The following is a 25339-nucleotide window of genomic DNA, read 5'->3' on the forward strand; positions in this document are numbered from 1 at the left end:
GCTGCAGACAAAAATCGCTTGACAGCTCATGAGAGGCTTTGATTGATGGCGACGCTCCAGGGAGTGTTTCAATATGAACTTGGTTAACTCGGAGCCACATGGAGCATTCATCACTAGCTGCCATATAGGAGTGAGATGCTCACCGCAAGCTAGGCAGCATTTTATTTAGAAAGGCACCTGGGGAACATCTTCACAGGCTCAGCAACTACCCATTTGCAGCTATTTTAAGGTTCACATCAACAAATCTCTCAAGCAAGTATCAGTGACCTAACTGCAGCTACTTCAAGTCACTCATCAAGTTTCAAGGGTGTAAGGATAGACGTATGTTGTAGACATTGCCATGAAACAAGTTTGTATTTTTGCAATATATAAATAAAAATGGTACTGACTTCTAAAAATATTTAAATCATTATATTCACAGTGCTTTTATATTAATATTTTCTGTAGTTATGTAGGTATACCCCATGATCCTGCATAAAGGGTATAGATAATGAACAGTATGTTAATGTTAATTTAATATTATGTTAATGTTAACGCTATGTTGATAATAATGTTAAGAGGTAAAGTAACTGTTACGAACTCAATTTGGACTCAAATGCAAGACTCGGACAGGGAATGACTAAAGATATAGAATTCATTGTAAACAGGACTTAGATGAAGGAGAGATATCTGGCGTTGGAGATGGTAAAGTAGTTCAAGTTTGGGAATAATGGCAGAGGAGATGTGGTGAATGGGGAAGGCTACGACTATCAATGAAATTGATGATTATCAATGTTTGTCATTAAAAGCCCTCCAGTGGATATTTACAGTAAGTTAAAGGGGCATTATGTAGTTTCCAGCGGCCACTAGCGGTGCGGTTTTAAGATTGCAACCAGACGTGTGCTCGTACGCGTGCTCGCTTGAACTCATGAGCGAACATAACCTGAAACGCAACCACTTTCATACAGAAATCCTGCAATAAACACAGAAACAGCAGCATGCAGGCTTTTCACTCGGGCATGTTCAGGCTCTGTTACTTCAACGTTCCCGGCTCAGAGGAATGCGCCGTCCGTTACTTCATGTAGGCCGCATGTTGGCACAATCATCCTGGAAGAAAGGCAGAATGACAGCGGCTATTGACAGACAGAGCTGGGAACTCAATGTAAACTCCCACTGCAACGTTACAGTAATAGTTTTATCAGCTGCAGGTTGAACTAATCCATGCTCATTATATGATCACGGTACATTTAATGCATTTAGCCGACGTGCTACATCGTTAGCCCGCCTGCTGCTTATACATAATACCAGTGGCACACAGGATAGTAACATGGGTCGCGTTTTTGGTGAAGTAATGTGGAGAGCGATACAACTTTGCACTGGATAACATTCGCAAACTGCTTGGCGAGCTAACGTGATTTTCTTTGTGTTTCTCCAGCTTTTCTGAAGTTCACTGTGTTTTTACTCGACATCATCTGAACCTGTTTGGTCTGGTGGGTTTCAGTACACAAACCTTCATTGTTGTTTTGTATCCTTCCATGGAGCCTGTGTTTTGCTGTGAGCCGGTTATTTTATGGTGTTAGTGGACTGCATGTCGTTAGCTGCCGTGTTGTCGCTGTAGTATGAGAGCGCGCACATGGCTGAATCCGACCTGGAGACCTCACATTAAATGCAGAATAGTGGCTGATGTAAGCAACGGAGAAAACAGGCGTGTGCCTCAATTCTAAGTGGGTTTTGAGCCCACTGACAATACGGCAATGAAAATTTGATTTATTAATAATTCATTTCTATGAAAAAATTACATATAGCCCCTTTAACAGAAAAAAAAATAACAGTAGGGTGAACGCGACTGAAAATAATTGTGAATGAAAAACATATTCCTGTTTAATAGGAAACTGCATATTGGTTAGTATACCATGACTCTGTGGTACTGATGGAATTAGTGCTATGGAAACATTCACTCCCTAAACAGTAATACATCTCATTCCTATTTAGCATGAAAGTCTCCATAATTTTTGATACTGTTGAAAAAAGACTTGCTTCTGGTATGTGCCCAGCAGAAGGGAAGTTAGTTACATATGGACTAACATCAGAGGCGCAGTCTAGGCCTGTTTGGCAGAGCAATAAATAAATGAATGCCTGCCGCATGCACCCAAAGGTTTGCAGCTTCAGAAGGACGAGGACGCCAGTGGGATATTGGATGGAGTCTCAAGCTTGAATGGGATCAGATGAGCAGAGAAACAATGTAAATTAAAAGTTTGTTTCTGTCAAAACATTCACGGCTCAAAATGAAAAACTATTCAGGCGCTGTTTTTTATGTCTGCCTGCACGTATACAGGTGCACATACACAAGCTGCAGGCACTGTCTTCAAAAATAGGTTTGTTTTTGTTGTTTTGTGCTTTGTTCTTCCTGATGAATTGGTGACGAATCTGTTTATTAAAAGCACTTTAATTATAGATTTGATTGTACAAACTGAGTTTTCAAATTACACTGAACAAAATTATAAGCGCAACACTTTTTTTTGCCCCCATTTATCATGGGCTGAATTCAAAGACCTAAGACTTTCTCTATGTACACAAAAGGTCTGTTTCTCTCAAATATTGTTCTGGGTATTGGACAGGTGTGCCTTAGGCTGGCCAAAATAAAAGGCCACTTGAAAATGTGCAGTTTCACTGTTTGGGGGGGTCCGGAAACCAGTCAGTATCTGGTGTGACCACCATTTGGCCTTTTATTGTGGCCAGCCTAAGGCACACCTGTGCAATACCCATGCTGTCTGATCAGCATCTTGATATGCCACACCTGTGAGGTGGATGAATTATCTCGGCAAAGGAGAAGTGCTCAGCAACACAGATTTTGCCAGATTTGTGAACAATATTTCAGAGAAATAGGCCTTTTGTGTACCTAGAGAAAGTCTTGGATCTTTGAGTTCAGCTCATGAAGAATGTGGGCAAAAACAAGTTCTGCGTTTATAATTTTGTTCAGTGTACATCCCTCCCCTCAGTTTAATGTGCACATACCGGAGTCAAGTCCTCGCTGACAGCTAGGGGAGAACATTTTATTGGCAGGTTGAGCATTGTGCAAAACCATTTTACATTTTGTATCACTGTGAAAGCCAAATGTGCTTCTTTATGTCTCGCTCCTGCTCTTGTCACACCTCCATTCCTCCACACCCCCACTTGAAACAAATGAGGGCTTAAAGTAGAGACGTCTAGAACAGTAGACCGTGATGGGAGAGGAGCAAGAGGATGACAGCAGCTCACTGAAATCCACAGGACATGTATTTCTTTTGTCTCGAGGCTTAGAAAGTACATCACCCACTCAGTAGCTCAGCTTGATCTCTCTTTTTTTATTATTTGCCTTTTTTTCCTGGTATGTGCTGGGATGTTAAATACTGGCTAGCATGGACATTATTTTTTACGCATTGAATAATAACCACATCTTAAGGATATGTCTTTTTATTTCATACCGTGATAGATTAACATATGGGAATCTCTGATGGCTGTGTTTGAAATGCCAAAACCTGAATAAAAATGCAGATCAAAGTGGGATACATAAAAAAGTGCCATTTTAATGCATTAATGGGAAATCTGAGAATGTCTCCAAAGACTGACAGATATTGGCATATGTATAGCGGTTCAGAAATGAAGTCAGACCTAATTTTGACTATATCCCCCTGCAACGATCTTAGTCAGACACCTAACTGTGCGTCAATACGAAAAGTTTTCAATTTTGACAATCAAAGATAAAATATTGTGTGGGCATTATGAGAATATGAGTTTCAGTCTGTAAAAATATCAACACACAGGAGCTAATTCCATGAGCTAACGCAAGGAAAGCATACTATGGGGGTCAGCATATTTGAAGAATAATAATGTCTTCAAGCAATCTTAAAAAACTGTTGGAACATGGTGTCAAAGCGTTCAGCTTTACTGTAACTGTGAACTAAATTGTGTCCATTCCTATATGTAACTTTCCTGTTGTCTGACACCCTATTGGTTTTTACTATTAAGTGATTTCATTCTGTGCAATAGGTGGGAACTATCTTAATTTGCATTGACCAGTTAAGTGACATCAGCAATGTAGCCTATAATGGTAGCTGTATATGAGTGTCTGGATCAAACGTGTTTAATGTGTCTTTGCATTTACTTTACTGTCCTAATCAGCTTTAACGCACCAACCCAGTGTCTGAGCATAGGTATATATGATAGACGAGCAGTATGAGCATGGGCTTGTGTTGCCCCTTTTCAACCAAATTTAGGAACTAGAGCAACTAAAGAACAAAACAATGAACTAGGATGTAACTTTTCAACATTCAACAACATACTGTGTGTGTTTCAACCTGTTCTGGATAACCATGAAGGTTAGTCAAATAATATATATGGTGGCAGCATAGCTAGTTTTACACATTAGAAACAACAACACAGTCACCCTGTGTTTGTATTTACTGCTGCATGACTCTGATGTTTGAGTTAGAAATTATGAATGAATGCATGAATGAAAAGGAGGAGGAGAAGAACAAATGAGACTGAAAACTATTCCTGACTGCCAGTCAATATGCAAATAAATTGACTCATTTTGATCTCTCATTGCTGTTCTCTCTCATTCACTCTCTGGTTCGCTCGACCACCACCGCTCCCCCTCTCTCATTCACTCTAGTTTGCTTGTGTTGTCAGCGTGTTCACTCTGTCTCTCTGTCTCGCACTTTTTTAATCAAGTCAGGAAGCAGACAATCAAACTAACAGACAAAGCCCAACTTTGCAAAGCCCAAGTTCAACCCTTGTCCTGATATTGATACGAGAGTTTTTCCTCTGTTTTATGAATGATGCCGTACACAAGCAGTCCGTTGAAGCAGCCATCGATGGCTATGTTTGACCAATCTCCAGAGAGTACATCCCCTGCAGCAGGGACTTTTGTGCCCCCTGCAAATACCCAGGAACTTAATTTAGAAACACAGGATTAGTTCCTTAGTCCCTGAAAAGGTTCTTGGTCCCCCTGGGAAATGTATGTTTGTCGTTAGTCACAGCAGCTTGGCTGTAATGTTTTGTGCAACCCCCTCCATCTTGATTTTTTACTATATTTTTGGTTATTCATGCATCCAGATGTATTACAAGCGTAGGTCCATGTCCAATTTGAGAGTGCTGAAATGATTAATCAATTACTTGATTTGTCGATTGACAATCTGCAACGATTTTGATAAGTGATTAATTGTTTAAGTAAATAATCAAGCAAACATGTGTAATATCTGCTGCTCCTATCTTCTCATATGTGATGATTTGCTGTCTTCCTCTCTCCTGTATAATATTAAATTCATTCAGTTATTAAAAAAAATAAATAAATAATCCACAGATTATGAGAAGATAAACTCAGTTAACAAGGTGAGGTTGCCTAAGACAGTTTACTGTCAAAGGTCATGTACCATGGCAAAACTGAGCACAGCAACAAGACACAAGGTAGTTATACAGCATCAGCGTGGTCTCCACCAGACAAGGCAGACAGGGGTTTCCAGATGTGCTGTCTGAGCTTAAAGAAATGGGCAATGTTGTGGACACAGTGGTCGGCAAAGGAAACTTAATGAAAGACCTATCATGTTTACTTCCCTTAACAATAGGAAGATGTCCATCAGCTCAGAACTGGCAGAAAACAGTGGCACCCTGGTACACCCATCTACTGTACAGAGAAGTTTGGTCAGAAGCGGCTTTCATGGCAGACTGGTGGACCAAAAAGCTATACCTCCTACATGGAAACAAGACCAAACGGCTCAACTATGCACAGAAATATGATGGCAGTTGGTGCTCTGGACTGATAAATTTAAAATATTTGGTTGTAGCAGACAAGAATGTCTGCAGGCAACAGTGACGCATGGTAGAGATTTCTTGCAAGGTTGGGATTGCATTTTTGCAAACAAAGTTGGGGATTTGGTCAGAATTAACGGTCTCCTTAATGCTGAGACAAACAGGCAGATACTAATCCATCATGCAGTACCATCAGGGAGGCATTTGATTGGCTCCAAATTTATTCTGCAGCATGACAATGACCCAAAACATACAGCAAAAATAATTTAAGAACTACTGTATCTTCAGCATGAAGAAAAACAAGGAGTCCTGGACGTGATGTTGTGGCCACACAGAGCATTGATGTCAACATCATTGAGTCTGTCTGCTATTACGTGAAGAGAGAGAAGCAACTCAGGCTGCCTAAATCCACAGAAGAACTGTGGGTAGTTCTCCTCGCTCTGAGAAGACCTAAGATTAAGAATTGTTGACTTGCATGAAGTTGGAAAGGGTTACAGAAGTATCTCTAAAAGTCTTGATGTCCACAGTAAGACAAACTGTCTATAAATGGAAAAAGCTACTCTCCCTAGGAGAGGCGGTCCTGCAAAGATGACACCACGCACCGAGCAGAATGCTCAATGAGGTTAAGAAGGATCCTAGAGTGTCAGCCGAAGACTTACAGAAATCTCTGGAACATGCTTACATCTCTGTTGACGACTCCTAGATGTTCCACAGCAATACTGGCAAAATATTCTGTGGATAGATAAAACAAAGTTGAGTTGTTCGGTAGGAACACACAACCCTAAGTGTGGAGAAAAAAAAGGCACAGCACACCAACAACATCAAAACCTCATCCCAATTGTGAGGTATGGTGGCATCATGATTTGGGGCTATTTGCTGCTTCAGTTTGCTATCATCTACGGAAAAATTTATTCCAAAGTTTATCAAGACATTTTGCAGGAGAATGTATAGGCCATCTGTCCCCCAGTTGCTCAGCAGGAGATGGGTGATGCTACAAGACCCAAAGCACAGAAGTAAATCAACAACAGAATGGCAGAAGAAAACACATCCTTCTGGAGTGGCCCAGTCAGACTCCTGACCTTAACCTGACTGAGATGCTGTGGCGTGACCTCAAGAGAGCATTTCACACCACACATCCCAAGAATATTGCTGAACTGAAACAGATTTGTGAAGAGGAATGGTCCAAAATTCCTCCTGACCTTTCTGTGTGAAGTTTGCATGTTCTCCCCGTGTCCACATGGTGCTCTGGCTTCCGTCCAAAGAAATTCAGGCTAGGTTAATTGGTGTCTCCAAAATTGTCCTTAGATGTGAGTGTGAGTGGTTGTCCATCCCTGCGATGGACTGGCGACCTGTCCAGGGTGTACCCCGCCTTTCGCCCGATGTAAGCTGGGTTTGGCTCCCCGCGACCCTGTAAGCAGGATAAGTGGTTGATGATGGATGGATGGTAGCTCTCAGAGCTACAGAAAGGTGCAAGGAAGGGGCTACCTAAGAAATACAACAAGCTGACAACCAAACAAAGAGTTACCGCTTTGGTTACCCGCCTAAAGAGATACAAGGGAGAAGAAGAAGCCAGGAGAATCAACCGGATGTTCTCCAAAAAAACATCCAAAGTGAAGATCAGAAGATCAGATCCACACACGGCTGAGACTGAAGAGTACTGGAAGAACATATGGGAGAAAGAGGCATTCCACAAAACCAATCCAGTAACCATTACAACGGCAGACATCCAAGAAAGAGTGGCAGGTATGAAGAGCTGGACAGCACCAGGCCCTGACATGATCCACACCTACTGGCTGAAGAAACTAACAGCACTCCATGAACGCCTGGCAGAACAAATGAACCACCTGCTGATGGATGGGACCCACCCAGAATGGTTAACCCAAGCCAAGGACGGACAGTCCTGATCATGAAGGATCCCCAGGGAACAATCCCATCCAACTACCGGCCAATAACCTGCCTCTGCAGGTGCCTGTCAGGCATCATAGCGGCTAAGATGAGCATAATGGCTAAGATGAGTAGCACATGGCTCAATACATGGACAGGGCCTAGAAGGGAATGGGCCGTAATACCAGCTACTGTTAAATAGAGCAGTCACTCGCAAGACCCGGCAGACCAATCTGTGCACCGCCTGGATTGACTACAAGAAAGCCTACGACTCAATGCCACATACATGGATACTGGAACGCTTGGAAATGTACAAGATCAACAGGACACTAATAGTCTTCATCAAGAACTCAATGGGGCTGTGGAAAACAAGTCTGGAAGCCAATTCAAAGCCAATTACACAAGTCACCATCAAGTGCAGGATATACCAAGGCGATGCACTATCCCCGCTGCTGTTGTCGCCTGAACCCCCTCAGCCAGATCATCACAAAGTCTGGCTACGGATACCAGTTCCAAAGTGGAACAACCATCAGCCACCTTCTCTACATGGATGACATCAAGCTGTATGCCAGAAATGAGCGAGACATCAAATCACTGATCCACACTACCAGGATCTACAGCAACGACACTGGAATGTCTTTCGGAATGGACAAGTGTGGTCGCATGGTAACAAAAAGAGGGAAAATGATCAGAACCAAGGGGGTTGAACTACCGGAAGGCCACATTGCAGATATTCAGGACAACTACAAATACCTTGGGGTGCCGCAGGCTAACGGAAACCATGAGGAAGCAGCAAGGAACTCCGCCACAGCCAAATACCTACAGAGAGTAAGGCATGTCCTGAAAAGTCAGCTGAATGGGAAAAACAAGATCCGAGCCATCAACACATACACCCTGCCAGTCATCAGATGCCCCGCTGGTATAATAAACTAATAAACTGGCCAAAGGAGAAGATAGAGGCCACTGACATCAAGACAAGAAAGCTTCTCACAATGCATGGAGGGTTTCACCCCAAATCTAGCACCCGAGGCCGAGGGCTAGTGAGTGTGAAGACCACTGTCCAGGATGAAATGACAAAGATCCAAGAGTACATCAGGAAGATGGCCCCCAAAGATGAAGGACTTAGTGAATACCTCAGGCAGCAGAAACCCGAGGGTGAGGACAAGGAAGATGAATAACCTTCATGGAGAGACAAGCCGCTGCACGGCATGTACCACAGACAAATAGAAGAAGTGGCTGATATCAAGAAATCCTACCAGTGGCTGGAAAAGGCTGGACTAAAGGACAGCACAGAAGCATTAATCATGGCGGTACAAGAACAGGTACTCAGTACAAGATCAATAGAGGCTGGGGTCTATCACACCAGGCAGGACCACAGGTGCAGACTGTGCAAGGATGCCTCTGAGACAGTACAGCACATAACAGCAGGGTGTAAGATGCAGGCAGGAAGTGCGTACATGGAACACCATAACCAGGTAGCTGGCATAGTGTACAGGAACATCTGCCGTGACTATGGGCTGGAAGTCCCAAGGTCAAAATGGAAGGCACCTCCTAAGGTAGTTTGAATGACCAAGCTAAGATCCAGGCTGACAAACTGGTGATGGCTAACCAACCAGACATCGTGTTGATCGGCAAACAGCAGAAGAAGGCTGCAGTGATAGATGTGGCAATCCCAAGCGACAGCAACATCATGAAGAAGGAACATAAGAAGCTTGAGAAATACCAAGGGCTGAAAGAGGAGCTAGAAAATGTGGAAAGTAAGAGCAACAGTGGTGCCAATGGTAATCAGAGCACTGGAGACTGTGAGTCCCAAACTGGGAGAGTGGCTACAGCAGATTCCAGGTAAAACATCAGACGTCTCTGTCCAAAAGAGAGCAGTCCTAGGAACAGTTAAGATAATACGCAGAACCCTCAAACTCCCAGGCCTCTGGTAGAGGACCCGGGCCTTCAGGACGGCACATCCCACCCCGCAAGGGGTGAGAGGGGGATTATTTTATATAATATATAAAAGATTTCTCTACAAAATATAGTATTATTTAGTATTATTTACAGAAACAAACCTGTAATCTAGTTTGTTTTTGATTTTTCATAGATTTATCCTGCTATCTACCAGCACCTCATTGTGTTGCTGTGCTCTGGGAATTTTTTGTTTTTGTAAACCTGTAATCTTGTTCCATTGATGGCTGTCACAGAACAAGTTTGCAAAGTGAGCAAACAATTAACCTGGCTCTTCGGTACAGTACATGAGTACAAGTAGTGTTTGAGGTCCCACTCATTCTGCACATACAAAATGAACAGCTCAAGGTAACAGGCAACACTTGAGTGTTTGAGTGTTGACTGTGTGTACTTTCCTTCTTTAGTGCGTGCACGTGTGTGTGTGTGTGTGTGTGTGTGTGTGTGTGTTTGATAGCATGCATAAGAAGAGTGAGGTAGCTCTAGACATTATTGGGGCAGATCTGCAAGGATTACAAATATGTCAAAGATTGAGATCAATCAAAGTTTACAATGATATATTCCTAGCTTGAAATTCAGATTCTTATGGTTGCAATGTTATCACACTACACTAAGAAAGCAAATGTAAATGTCGCTTTAGCCAACAATTCACTTCAGTTGTCAGTTAGCCATTAGTAATAATGATATTTTCATATTAAAGAAGCTATATGTAGTTTTTGTATTAAATCACACAAATTCAATTTTTACTGCCTTTTTGTCAATGGGGAGTAACCTCACTTGCATCAGCCACTATTCTGCTTTTAACGTGAAGGCACCGGATAAGGATTTAGCTGAATGCGCAATCCCGAACCTACCTCCGATTACAGCGATAACCCTGCAGCTAACGAAATGTAAGGATAAAAATAACAATAAAGTTTTATGTGCGAAGCCCATCAGACGAAATGAGATTCAGATGATGTCATGTGAAAACAGTGAACATCAGAATGGCTGGAGTAATGGAGAGAGTCACGTTAGTTTGCCGGCTAATGGCGAGCAGTTGCTGACATTATCCAGTGCTAAGTTGTATCGCTTTACACATTACTTCACCACCTAACACGACCCAATTTAATATCCTTTGTTGTTTATACTAGCCTATAGTGATGCAAGGCAGGGCAGCCAGCTAACAAGTAAGATTTATTTTCGTTTTACCGATTCTCAGGTACACACTTCTCCACCGTCTCAGTCACTGTGACTAACATTACCCACATAATATACAAGACTGTAACAGAATTATGCAGGACAACACACAGATGAAGACCTATCCAGTACAGTAAAGTTACTAACTGTGGTCTAACTGTTATAAAGTGGGACAATAATCTCATTTATCTAGCTCAGTTTATCAGCTTATCTAGCTCACTAACCGTTTCATTATCATCCAATACATTTAGCTGTGCTCACATTGCTGAGCCTCTGGTGAAAAACACCCAGACAGTAATGTTGAAAAGCTGCAGGTGAGCTAACGCCAATGTATCATGTCAGCTAAGTGCAGTCAGTGTAGCATTATCATGTAATGAGCATGGATTAGTTCAACCTCAAGCTGATGAAAATATTACTGCAACATTGCAGTTTGAGTTTCCAAGATGTTGTATGAAGCTGACTCCCTGTCTCTCGCGGCTCGCAGTGCTGTATAAAAGTTACAGAGCCGGTGTTGAGCTGCCTCTGGGCCGGGAACGTTGAAGTAATAGAGCCAGAATATGTCTGGAGAAAGGCCACAGCTGGCATGCCGTGTGTTGCTGTGTTGTGGGATCTCTGTATGGAAGCAGTTGTGTTTTCTGATTATGCTTGAATCTTATTCAAGACCACACTGACCCTTAATTGTTATTTTTAGAAATATTATAAATTAAATGACTAAATATTCAGAACTACAACGTAACACTGTGCCATGCAGTTGACTGCATTTGCTTGGACAGGAATTGTTGGAAATGCTGTAATTCATTGTGTTTTTAGCAGCATGCCAGATATATTCGTGGCTGTTAGCTAAAATCCTAACAAATTAATTATCAATTAACTTAAAAACAAGAGGGGTTTAAATTCTAATAACAAGTGAATTAGTACATTGTAAAGCCCTTTTTTACGAAGAGATAGTTGCGCTAAATTACAGAAGCTAACAAAACAGACTAACAGTTCCACTAGCTGTCTTGCATCATATACTAATCTGACAGGCAGAGGCTACAGTATACAGGCAGCAAAAACACAGTACAACAGCAGAAGTTACATATATTTTTACTGTGTATCAGAGTTATCCCTTCTAATTAAAAATGTGCTATTGCTATGAGAAAAAAAGATGATTCCCCCTCATGAAACAGGTAGAGTGTGCTCTTAATCACCTGCAGAGAGTAATAAATGTGTTAACTGCTGAGCGGCTGTAATGCCTCGTTTTCACTTCCACCTCTCTGGGCTCCTTTTTGAGTGTCAACACAATACAACTATGATTCTACCACAGTGAATACTTTGTAAAGGCACTGAAGCCATTTCTTCTCTAATTACTCCAGAAATAGAACGTGGTGGCGCACCTGCTTTTCTCTCTTTATTCCCTCCCCTCTGAAGGCAGTAGTCCATAAAAAAGTAAAGGGCACACAAAAAAAGAAAAATATTTTTTCTAAGTCTCTTTCCAAAGTGATTTTTACATTTGTGTTACCTTTCTCTAAATGTTAAAAGGCAGTGAACAAAAAGATCTCTGGAGATCAGAAATGTGCTTTTAGTTTAAATCTGCTGAGTGTGTGTACCGATGTATGTGTTTGGTTGACAGCAGGTCTGACAGGGGCACCGAGCTTAATCAAGAAAAGAGTTAGGACCACACCAGCAGCTGGTGGCTCAAAAAACTGGGGAGGAAAACCAACCCACAGACTCACGTTATTTTAGACTGGATTGCTACTTATCTCTGTTTTCTTAGGTTCAATGAAAAAAAAAGCAAAAAAAATACTTCTTGCAATGCATCAAGGGTGTGAGATATAACACAAAGCAGGCCAGTGTTCAACACCTTTGAGGGAAAGTGTGGTGACTAACGATGACCATTTCCTTGTTGAATTTAAGCTAGCCTGGTTTCCAATTAGACTGACAAACTGGTGATGGCTAACCAACCAGACATCGTGTTGATCGACAAACAGCAGAAGAAGGCTGCAGTGATAGATGACCATTTCCTGGTTGAATTTAAGCTAGCCTGGTTTCCAATTAGACTATCAAAGCTTACTTTCACTTCAAGTCCAGTGCGCCGCCCATACCGTGATCCAGTCCTGGGTGACTGCAGCAGCACCCGTACAGTGCAGTGATCTATTGCTTTAGCAGCAAATTTAGCTAATGCATCATCAACATGAACATTAAAATGACTAACATTCAATACTTTGTCAAGTTTAACAGCCACAGAAGACAACATCTCAGCAGATTGAATGCTTAAAACCAATCATGTCATCATTATGCAGAAGTCTGTCTGTAACTCCTGATGTAGGCCAAACTTGTCACAAGACAAAGAGGATCCAGATGCTGGAATAAAAACTCACTCTTGTAAACTCTGTGTATAAGTTTAAAATAAAACTTAAGTGGTCAAGTGTAATCTTGTAAAACAAAAACAAGGAAGGGGTTCCCCACCCAGAGAAAAATCTTTTGCTCAGAATAGTCTTTTGTTTAACTCTTGAGAAAACACAAAGATCTCAATAGTATATCTTTTTGTGATCCCTCCAATCTGAATTGTTGCTCCTAAAACCCCTTAGGAGAAAAGGATGAGATAAAGAGAGATTGAGGTTTTGAGACTTGGGTAAGACAAATGGATACTGAGTTGAGATTACAATAGGAGACTGGAAGTCACATATGAGATCTCATCATTTTATCTTTTTGAGATCACTCCAATCTGAATTGTTGCTCCTAAAACCCCTTACGAGAAAAGGATGAGATGAAGAGCGATTGAGGTTTTGAGACCCAGGTAAGACAAATGGATACTGAATTGAGATTACAATAGGATAAATGAAACAGGTGAGATATCATCATTGTATCTTTCTGAGTTCATTAATGTCTTGCTTATTGCTCCTAAAAAGCATCTGGGAGCTCTGGGGAGATGTTTGTGAGCTTTATTGTATCACATTACTGTCTATGCTTGGAGAACCGTGCTGGAGGCTTGTCCTGAGCTGGATTTGAACTCCGCTCCCGCTGTTCAAAGAGAAAAAATGCTGCTGCTGCACCATCCAGCTAAAACTAACAACGAAGGACTGATTGTCATTGTTTAAATAGAGTACAATTTTCCTTTACTTAAAAGAGGAGAAATACCATATCCACAATTAAAGTCCTCAAAATTCTACTCAAGTAAAAGGTATAAAAGTATTCCATAGAGAATGTACTTAAGTATCAAAAGTGAAAGTGCTTGATACATGTTATATCTCAGTTCTTGCGCGCCTTTATCATGTAAAAGTATTGGGTGTTCCAGTTATGCTGGCTGTGACTACCTTAACAAATTGGAAAACATGACATTTGAAAGTGCATTATTTACAATGTCAAAATGTATTTGATTTTTCTCAGTAACTTGTAACAGATAATTAACAATAAATACAATAAGGATTTGAATTTAAGGGGAAGTACAAACTCAACCACTACTCAACCTCAACATTTGATGTAAGTAAAGTACTTGAGTAAAATAACCCCTAAGTGGGGTCACTAAGACAAAACTGAGAAATATCTTGGAGCTTTTTTTCTGATCCACATTCTGGTAACTGAAATTACACTTATTTAAGATAAGATGAGTTTTTGCTCCTGAGGCCAAAATGAGAAAACTAAGACATATTTGAAAAGAATCATGAGATCCTAGGATTCATAGCTGAGTTTTCTTTGAGCTCTTTCTCTGATCTCATGGTCCAATGTTCAGGAGACTTAAATTAGACTTATTTAAGATCAGTTAGAGATCTCTTGTGTTGATCAGAGTCAGACATAAATGAGATTTTATATGGTTGTTTCTCCTGAGATGAATTTGAGAAGTGAGAGAAAAGGCCTTTGGTCTCACCTTGGTATTAAAGGCAGCTCATTTGTGTCTAAGAGAAATGAAGGAAACAACTATGAGATCTCATCTTGGATTTTGCTTTCCTATGGGCAGTCTAATTCCATTGAGGAGTAGCTTGTAGATGTTGATTGTTGGTGATTTTAATATACATGCTGATAATGCATTAAATATGTTTGCTGCTGATTTTTTAAGAATTGCTCATTATAAAACTACTTATAGTAAGTTACATATAGCTTGACTTGATTTTCTTTTTAACTCTAGTATGTAAAAATGTTATGACATCACAGACTTTCAGATTAGATTAGATTAGATTTAGATCTAGTGACTTTTTCGAGCAGGCTTTAGCTACTTTCAGTGAGTAGCTAAACACATTGGAGCTATTTTACACTAACAGTTACATTAGTAATTTATTACTGCAGGTGTGTCCTTCCAAAACAGGTCGGCTGCTGGTACTGCTTGTCCCAAACATCAGTAGCCTAATTCCCAGCCCATGCAGTATACAACAATCGATCACACCACTGCCTTGCAGGACAAGGAGCCTGGTTGTCCAAGGCAGACATCGCCATCACATTTAGCATTCTCTTTTTCATCTCACTCTAAGCATCCCTGCCTACTGAGAAAATCCACCAGGTGACTCTGGGTAATCTCGGCTCTCTTCCTTTTATAATATACAATAAAATATTATAAATGCATAGCTTTATAGGTTTTTATTAGTGAATTAGAGGATAACTGTGTTTGTTTATTGAACATATCATTTCATTTAATACAAAGCACTGCTTGTTACATCTTATTAGTGTACCATAAAATAAAAAGAGACCCCGAAAACTACCGGGAAATGTAATCAAACTACTAGCATTGCTACAAGTGTAGCCCCAACACTTGCTCTCATATGTCAAAACATATCATATATGAAATAATTCCATTTGCTCCCATATTCTCTGTTTTTCCTCAAAAGAGAGCAAAGGAGGTGTAATTTACAGAGCATATTGTATACTGTGACGCTAAAATCATACGATATTAATGCAGGCGTCAAAACGTGTACTCAGTGGAACATTCTGAAAATTATCTTTTTCTTCTTCTCTGTTTGCATTTTTCAGTTTTGTATTTCTGCCTTTTGTTAATCTTATCAAGTCTGCTCAGTGATGAATTTGTTAATTTTAATCCACTCTGGAGCTAAATTTGATTTGACTGTGTGTATCACTGTCTTCCACTGTGTCCTCACATTCTCTTTTTTTTCCCCCTCTCACACTTTACTCTGGCTGCCTCAATGTCACGGCAGCAAGGCAAAGACAATTAAGGTGTATAAATATGTAAATATGGTCACGGCAGCTCAGCGGGAGGAACAGCGTAATGACATTTTCTGCCCTCGTTTGGCTAATCCCCAAGACACCTCCAAATTAGAAACCTTAATGACAACCAATAACGCACAGATGGTCAAACTCTAGGGGCACACTGGCCCTTCTGATGCTGCCCAGGCTCCTTGCGGCATTGCTCTTCATGCCAATGATACACACATATACACACACACACAGACACAAACACAGGCAGAGGGACACAGATAAACACATGCAAACATGCAAGCCAGCACTGGCAAGCAGGGAAGCAGGGACACCAGCACGCATGATGTAGAACACACACAGTGCACACAGACATGCACATCACCTAGCCAGATGCCACCCGTGCCCATGGGGGTGATCATGGTCGTAACTAGAAGGTCAGGTCTTGGCAGACCGTTTAAGGCCAGGCAGGCCCTGCTTCAATGTGTTTTTTGCGTGTGTGTCTGTGTGGATGTGTGTGTAGAGGTTATTGTTTGGTGTCTCAGGTAATATGTCCGGCAAGGCTTTGTGGCAGATGTCGACCATCCGTCTTGCAAAGTTGACATATAGAAACACTCCCTGCGGTCAGATCTCAGAAGAGACAAGGGGAAAGTGAGTGTAAGAAAAAAAGTGTTTGTGTGGCACTTGTGTGTGTGTGTGTGTGTGTGTGTGAGAAACAGAAAGCGAGAGAGAGCAAGGGTGGAGACAAAGAGCGAGAGGTTTTGGCTGGTTTCCTACAGTAATTAGTTCAACCTAGCTATTTGTTCTTCCTACCTCTATTAGATGGGAAAATGTTTCTTCAGGGAGTAAACAAGTTTTTACAGAGGGCAAAACAGTCCAAAGGAAGTAAAAAGATTTGTGAGAGTTGCCAGACTTGGTCAAAGAAGTCTAAAATAAAGGTGCATAATATGTCTCAGAGATTTACTATGGGTGCTATGTCATACCAGTTTGATATGTGGATGATTCATTTCGTGCAAATGAAGTTTTATGAGTATGACTCTAGAATAATGGATGGATAAGATAAGGGTAATGGCGTTCTAAATGTGTGTGATGATTGAAAGGGGTGCATCTCTCCCATTTGATATTTAAAAATTGCATATTTACCCGGAGTCAGCATCTTACCCCTCACATACTCTGGAAACATTTGCGTTCCTTGCTGGTTTGGTCCATGACTTTATTAAGGTTGTGCTTCAATTCAATTCCATTCAATTTTATTTCTATAGCACAATTTAAAATAAAACAAGTTATCATTATTGTACCCAACAAATCCTACCATGAGCAAGCATTTGGTGACATTGGCAAAGAAAATCTCCCTTTTAACAGGTAGGCAGAATCCAGACTCAGGATAGACGGCCAACTGCTTTGACCGGGATTGAGGAGGGGGATATTGGGGAGAACACACAGCACCAAGCAAGTTCAACAGATAGATGAAATAATAGTAATGGTAGTGGTAATAATACAAATATAAATACAAATAACAGTAGGATAATAAGACACAGCAGTGGGTGTTGAGCAGGAACATAGGGACAGTAGGTGGCTTGCAATCATAGATCCGGACTCTGGAAGAAAAAGAAGGGGAGGGCAAGTTAGTAACATTCATTAATAGGATACGAGTGCATACAGATATACTGTATATAAAACAAATACATGAATAATGAAAATTGTGTCAGACAAGAATGTTTAAAACTGCTACATTAAAATTTGCGTCAAATGATTCATTAAAGAAAACTTGAATAAATTAATACCAGGCTAAAAATCCCTCTCCACCTGGACTTATTTGGCGTCAAATGGCAAAATTACTGAATGGTGATGCCTGGGAAAACAAATAGGGATTGGCATTTCAAACAGAAATAGTGTACAACAAATGTGAGATAATCAACTGGCTGCTATCATTGCTAACATCTATAGCTATTTGGGAACAGTTTTTTTTTTTAGTATTTGGGACAAGCCAATTTCCAAGAACAAAAGCTTTGATTCGTGTTATGTGTCTGAAATGTTAATATTTAGCAACAAACCAGAAAGAATCACAAAACCCTTTAATATGATCACAGGCCTATCAGACCACAATCTAGTTCTGGAGGCAAGAAAATTAACAAGCAAAAGATTTTGTGTTTCCACTGCTAAGGAGCAAGAATCTATCAGAATACCGAACAAAGAGCAGGACCGTTTCAAAAACATAATAAATAGATTTAATTGGAGTAATTTGCTTGCAGGGAAAGACTTACATGAGGGAAGTACTGTGCTCTCAAGTAGACTGCAATATTTCATTAAGGAGTTTACTCAGAAATTTAGAAATAGAAACTCCAAGAATAGTCTTTCATGGATTAATGTTGAAATTCTGAAAGTGATGAAAGCAAAAAAAATAAAGGCAAATAAATCAAAATTATGTCATGATAAACACTGTTTTTCAATGCTGAGGAACAAAGTAACAGCTCTGTTGAGAAAGTCAAGGGCTGACTTTTTTCTGAGCATAATAAGCAAAGCAGGGGGAAATTCGAAGTTGATTTGGGATCAATTAAAAAAACTGATGGGGCAGGAACACAAAGAAAGAAAACCTGTTGAACTTTTATTAGATGGAAAACGTATCTCTGATCCAGCTATTGTTGCTACGGCATTTAACAACTATTTTGTTGACTCTGTTGCATCTATTGCGTTTTGTTTTTCACAGATAGACACAAGTATTTGTTCTGTTTTGTCGTCAGAGCCCAGCCTTGTGTTTTCCAGTGCCTCTGAAAGAAATATAGAAGCCTTAATCAAGTCACTTAACACATCAAAAGCTAAAGATTTGTTTGGAATGGATACTATAATGCTGAAAGAATTAGGTTCATCATTAGTTATCCCCATCACAAAAATTATAAATCAGTCTATCTAAATCATTTCCAATTACAGACCCATTAGTATTTTGCCAGTAATGTCAAAGGTTCTGGAAAAGTGGGTATCTCAACAAATTAGAGATCACTTGAACAACACTGTCTTTTCCCTCCATCCACTACAATTTGGATTTAGGCCAAACCACTCTACCGAGACAGCAAACTGCTTTTTCGTTGAAAACATTAAATCATTGCTTGAACAATTGCGTTGTTGGAGCTATCTTTTTAGATCTCAGGAAAGCTTTCAACACTGTTAATCATAAAATTTTACTCTCCAAACTTTCTCATCTTAATTTCTCGGATAGTGCTCTTAAGTGGGTAGCATCTTTATCAACGATCACAAACCGTACGTATTGGCAGCTATCAGTCTGAACCTCTTCACTTGTCCACTGGAGTGCCCCAAGGGTCAATTCTGGGCCCTCTTCTGTTCTGCATATATATTAACAACCTACTATGTGTGTGCCCAGAAGTAAATATTCAAATGTATGCAGACGATACAGTTCTATACATACATGGGCAATCAAAAACAGCAGTGGCAACTAAACTTACAAACGCTATGGTAAAGATCAGTGAATGGCTAAACCAGTGTAGCCATCAGTTAAATGTCTCCAAGACAGTTGGTATGTTTTTTACTAAAACTACCAACTCCACAGCAAATCCAGACATTGTAATATCTGGTGAAAAACTTCAAATAGTTACAGAATAGAAGTATCTTGGTATTCTCATAGACTCCAAATTTAATTTTAATTCTCATATCACCATCATCTAATTTTCGATTTATCAGGAACTCAATGTCCACCCGAGCAGCCAAAATGTTTATGCATTCACTGATTTTTTCGCATATGACTTACTGCCTCACCATCTGGTCTCAGGCCAACCACACCGCTTTAAAACCAATACAGTCCCTATACAAGCAAACACTTAAAGTTTTGGATAAGAAACCACGTCATTTTCATCACTGCAATATTCTGTGAAAATATAATTTATTAAGTTGGGAAAATTTTATTAAGTTCACAAATATCTGTCTAGCATATAAAATCCTTCATGGCCTGGCCCCTCCACCTCTTAGTGAGTTTCTGAGTTTAAGGTCCAACTCCAGTCGCCTCACTCGAGAAACATCCAGAGGGGACTGTGTCATTCCATTCAGGAAAACTGCGTTTAGTCAGTCAGCCTTTTCTATTAAAGCTTCAAAAGAATGTAACAACATCCCAACGTCAATCAGAGAAATTAATAGTTATAATATATTCCGCTCATCATTAAAACGTTGGCTCCTTAGCAGTAAAACATGCCAGCAGTGAACTACCACCGCCGCTTTCTTGAGTCATCTTGCATGTTTTTTTTAGTTTAATTTTGTTTACTCTGTCTCTTAAGCTTTGTATTATAACTGACTAATGTCTTTGACTGTGTTCTTAATATTGACTCTAGTTGTTTTATGAACTGCAGCTTGTGCTCTTATGTTCTGTCGTCTCCAGCTGCATTTCTACTTAAACTCTGTAGCGCATGAACTCCTTGTTGCATGTTTGTTTTGGCGTCTTATTCCTGCAACTGTAGCAAATGTAATATTTATTGTATTTTTGCCATGTGACAATCAATTTGTTTTACCTATTACCTATTTTCAGGGTGCCTATTGTACATCGGGCCTAGGACTACAGATGAAAAATAGCCTTTTGGCTAACTCTGGCATATTTTGAGCTGTCATGTTAATATGCACTGTCCTTGCAAATAAATAAATAATAATTATTATTATTATTATGTGCACTATCTGTTATCAATACACCCTCTTCACATGACGAATGTAGACTTTTTAAACATCGTATAAAGACACATATTGAAGGTGATCAAATTAATACCATTTATCACCTAGGCCTAACTAGAGGCTAGCAAAAACAGGTTTTAAGTGGCTTTTAAGCTGATTTGTAAGTTACATTTATTTGTGTTTATTTGGAAACAGTTACAGTATAATAATATGTACACTTTACTATGGTAATGAAAATAAATCAGTATCAGGAGTGGCTGAAATAATGTTAATCCAATGGATTCAAATTCTGAACCTCTGAAGACAATCATTATCCTGAAAATCTGGTTTGTCAAGAGGCTAATTACAAATCACCTCGCTCCAGCAATCACCATGTGTCTCCAGGTGCTTCATTTCCTGTCCTCATGCTTTGATTTGCATTTTCAAGTTGTGGCAAGAAAAATACTGCACTTTAAGGGAGCTCAAGTGCATCTCAAACCTTGTAGCACATTTGCCAGACTGGGGAGAGGGAGCGATGCAGAGACTGTGCCTCTACCACTCAGCCCTCAGGCACTCAGTTACCCATCTACCCTCTCTCACATACAAACTCCTAATACACCATGGTGATGTAATATTATTCTGGGTGCGGAAGCCTCATTATACATGTGTCAATAAATTATTAATGCCAATAACAAAATATCCATCACCAGAATTTGTTTTAAAAACTTATCGACCACTTTATTCACAGCATGATTTGGATCATTTCTGCTTATTAGACCGCCTGCCTAAGTAACAAAGTACAAGGTGTGATTTAAAGGCATACTTACTTACTGTACTGTGCGCTGTAGATATCTGTAAAGAATACAAAACACATTTAATTGGTCTGTCAGTTCAAAGCTTTCTAAGAAACATTACTTACAAGAGGGCAGGATTACAAACGGTATATTTGCAACAACAGTAAGTGGTTTTAGGGTTTAAAGTCAAATTAGCACTGTAGAAAGAACTTGTCCAACAAGCATTCCTTTTTGTCTTTTTCATTAACCCTAATGAAAATATTCTTTTAATATCTAAATCCTCTTTAATAAGCAGAACTATTATTTTTATTTCGCAAACGGAAAATAAGAAGTGAAAGAATTAAGCCTACAGAGATGGAAGCCTTGTTGGTGTTGTAGTCATGTGTGTGCTCAAGTACTCAATAAAAAGGCAGCAGACAGAAATAAATGTATTCATCAGAAAAGTCCGATTTATATGACAAAACAGAACAGAATCCATCCTGTCTGATGGCACCCACACAAAGTTTCATACCTTTCCATTTGGGTTTCCACTTAATAAACTCACTACACCAGCAGATATAAACACTCCTTCATACCCTCAGTCCTTTCACTGCTAACCTCTAATAGTGAAAGTTAATATCAGCTTGATAACCACTCTTGGTGAATATTGCTTTGCGTTTTACTTAAAGATAGAGTTCCTATGCTCTCTCTGTTATTTCTTGTCCTTATATGTTGTATTTAAGTGTTTTGTGTGTGTGTTTTGTCATTGTGTGTTATTACAGTTTTACTGCTGCAAAACCAATTGCCGCCCTAGGGTACAAATACAGTAACACGTGACAACATTATTATACATTTTGTCTTCAAAGTGCACTATTTACAGTCCAAAAATTAATTTCTACAGAGTCTTAAAGAAACTGTTATTAGCTCAACAAGGTATATAACAGAATAAATTATGTTTTCGTAAAAGCTTGTTATTGTGGGCTGTGTGGAGGTGGCAGTTTGTTACCACAGCAACAAAAGTCAGTAGAGATATACAAATTAATATTCAAATAAAACCAAAAGCGCACAAAAGGTCAAAGAAGCTGTCTAAATAGGATATCACTCCATTATATATACCCAAACTGGAGAGGAAGCACAGCTGAAGACAGTGAAGGCTCCTAAATATTGATTTCTTCTTTTATAATTGAGGCAGATGCTCAAGTCAGGAAACACTGTGTCCTTTAAATGCACACAACAGCACTCCAGTTTCACTTGACCATGCCTCTAGTGATTCGAGCTTAAAACATCGCTTCATCTTTTTTGCCATCTAATCCTGGTCTATTGTCCTGGTTGAAATTGTGGTGGAGCTGAAGATTCAGGGGATAATTCTGTGTTCGTTCATCACTATGAGCGACCCATTTTACATTGTCCCGTTGTGTTGGTGCTGTAATCTTTAGGGTAAGAATACCACCAGCTTACTTAACGGAGGAATAAACACACATATTCATCGTTGGTGCTTCAACAAGAACAGGGAGCTCGTACTCTCACTATTTATTTCTGCACATGCACAATTGTACATCCCGCACAGGGCATGACTCTATCAGTGTAAGAACACATTTAAACAACATATTAGTCGATATGTTAACACCCCCACTTGCTCTTATACTATACAAGTCATAGTAAAGCTAACCTTATCCATAACTGTACACACTTAGTTCACAGTTATACAAATGTCTGGCAGTCTATAGTTCAAACATATAACCCATGAATTTCTCATTTATGAAACAAAGTTCAGAAATGAGAAATTCATGGATTTAGTCAAAACATCTGCAACCATGTCTGTCGTTGGACAATATTCAAGGATTGCTTTACCATCACTGAGTGCAGACCGAATGAAATGATAGAGCAATTGCACCCTGGTTATCTTCAAAGATTTTTACTGGTGCATATTGGCACTCACTATCCATCTCGCTCAATAACTGTACAAGATACAAACTTTCTTGTGTAGTAGCAGCCAGTGCCATGTACTCTGCTTCACATGTAGATAAAGCTACCGTTGGCTGCTTCTTAGATCTCCATGAAATAATTGGTCCACATCTAGTTAAACTAAACAATAGTACAATACACTAAAACAATACACTTTGATTTGTTGCCCAATCAGCATTGTCTCTTCTTTTTCGTCGGCAATTAGCGCCTTTATGAGTGGAACTCTTGCAAAAGCTACACCACTGTCTCTGTTCTCTGCACTCGCCAGTAACCATACAGTCCCGGGCTTTGTGCCCTTTTTGGCCGCAGTTATAGCAGATTATCTCATGCTCTTTATCTTTTCCTCTTGGCCAGCTAGTGTTAACGTTACTTGCCTTCATCACGTTGTCATCAGTGGAAATGGCGCTAAATTTCTCGGTGCTTTCGTAGCTCCTCAACTTGGTTTTGAACTCGCCAAAAGTCATCTGCTCGTCACTCTGTGTTATGTGGATGGCAAACGGCTTAAATGATTCGGGCAACCCTTTCAGGACAATTGCAATTAACAGCCCGTCACTCAAAGTCTCATCAGCATTCCTCAGTGCTGTCATAGCCGTCTCAGCATGAATGATATAGTCTGTAACACACAAAGAGAAGTTAGCTCTGTGTAGAGGCTAATCACATGTGGCTTCCCTTTTTCCTGCATAATGTTACCTTAATATCTTCAGTACAGTCTCATCATCTGCTGCTTCTCTCATGACCACAGAAAGACTTTTATCATCCAAAACTTGTATCAATTTGGCGTAGGCTTCTTCATTTTTGTCTTCATCGTCTTCGTCTTTACCCATGTTTAATATGGTGGCATTTAGCCCTAGCAAACGCATGTGCCCCAAAAACTTAGTCTCCCACAACTCGTAATTTTTCTTAATAACATAATCTATGCCATCGGCTTCTGTGTTCCCTCCTGGGTCCATAACCTGTTGGTGCTGTCATCTTTAGGGTAGGAATACCAGCTTACTTAACGGAGGAATAAACACACACACTCATAGTTGTTGCTTCAACCAGAACAGGGAGCTCGTACTCTCACTGTTTATTTCTGCACATGTGCAATTGTACATCCCTCATAGGGCATGACTGTATGAGTGTAAGAACATATTGATATCTAATGAAACACTGGTCAGTTGAGGAATATCCGTGACTGAAGCTCCTGCAATGCATGCCCCAACAATGAACCCTCTTTCAAAGTCACTTAGATTTTTTCCTTATGCCATCTTGATACAAAATCAGATTCCACTGGGCCTGCTTAGCATTTTTATACATGCCACAGATCATGATTGTATGTTAACTGCTTAATTGTACCATGCAGTGCACCTGTGTGGAAGTATCTGCATTTGTTGTTTCTCCACTCATTTATTCAGGTTTTTCCTTTATAGAGGTGGTACTATGTTTTTTTTTCCTTTTCCCCCCACCTTTATAGAGTTATATCTCTTTTTTGTGCATGTACTAGGTTTGCAAAGTGAAAAAGCCCAAAGGGAGTTCCCATCTCCCACAGAAAACTCTGCTCTGAACCGCTTGAAAACAGCTTGTTTCTTTTCCCCTTTCTTGTAACGTCACAATGAAATTACGTGTCATAATGCTCGCTGAGCGCCTAGTCCGACACGCCCTCAAAAACACCAGTGGAAAAACACAGAGCTGCAGCACACAGCTCTCCTCTCCCTTCCAAACACTAGCTACCCTCCAGGCAGCCAGTGGACATAAAGTAGTTACTGTGATGTAGAGACAGAGCTCAGTTAAAACTTTATGGATGAAAAATACTTTTGTTACAAATTAATAACTCACCACTCTGAAACACGCTCCAGTCCAAATTGCCAACCTGGTCTGCAACATCTAGCCTACAGCTGAACCGAAGCTGTTTACCCTCTTTTCGCTGACCCGCCTTTCTGTGCTTCTGTTTGGCTAGTAGTCCTTAACTAGGAACTGCGCATGTGCAACTCCCACAACAAAGATCATTAGAGACAAGATGTATCACTCCATAGCTAAAACGAAGCCTTCAACACAGGGTGAAAAGAGGAGCTACA

At 40.1% G+C, this 25339-nt stretch overlaps 1 protein-coding gene across 1 annotated transcript; it reads right to left on the minus strand.

The window, feature by feature from the left end:
• Positions 1-17091: 17091 nt before the first annotated feature.
• Positions 17092-25124, minus strand: LOC119903019. Its single transcript, XM_038719412.1, has 4 exons — positions 25101-25124; positions 23660-23898; positions 21375-21399; positions 17092-17501 (listed from the first exon to the last, which is right to left on the minus strand). The coding sequence occupies exons 2-4, from the start codon at positions 23870-23872 to the stop codon at positions 17359-17361; spliced, it is 381 nt and encodes a 126-aa protein (XP_038575340.1). The 5' UTR covers positions 23873-23898; positions 25101-25124; the 3' UTR covers positions 17092-17358.
• Between the last annotated feature and the right edge of the window lie 215 nt (positions 25125-25339).

The sequence above is a fragment of the Micropterus salmoides genome, unplaced genomic scaffold (assembly GCF_014851395.1).
Source record: "Micropterus salmoides isolate LMB-PRFRI ecotype aquatic unplaced genomic scaffold, ASM1485139v1 Ms_hic_scaffold_14, whole genome shotgun sequence".
Taxonomy (NCBI): Eukaryota; Metazoa; Chordata; class Actinopteri; order Centrarchiformes; family Centrarchidae; genus Micropterus; species Micropterus salmoides.

Coding starts and splice junctions, on each gene's coding strand:
- LOC119903019 (XM_038719412.1), bottom strand. CDS start 23,872: ATGACAGCACTGAGGAATGCTGATGAGACTTTGAGTGACGGGCTGTTA. Junction 21,400..23,659: donor CTGATGACAACGTGATGAAG/GCAAGTAACGTT, acceptor TATTCTTTACAG/ATATCTACAGCGCACAGTAC. Junction 17,502..21,374: donor TACAGCGCACAGTACAGTAA/GTAAGTATGCCT, acceptor TTTTTCTTCCAG/AGTCCGGATCTATGATTGCA.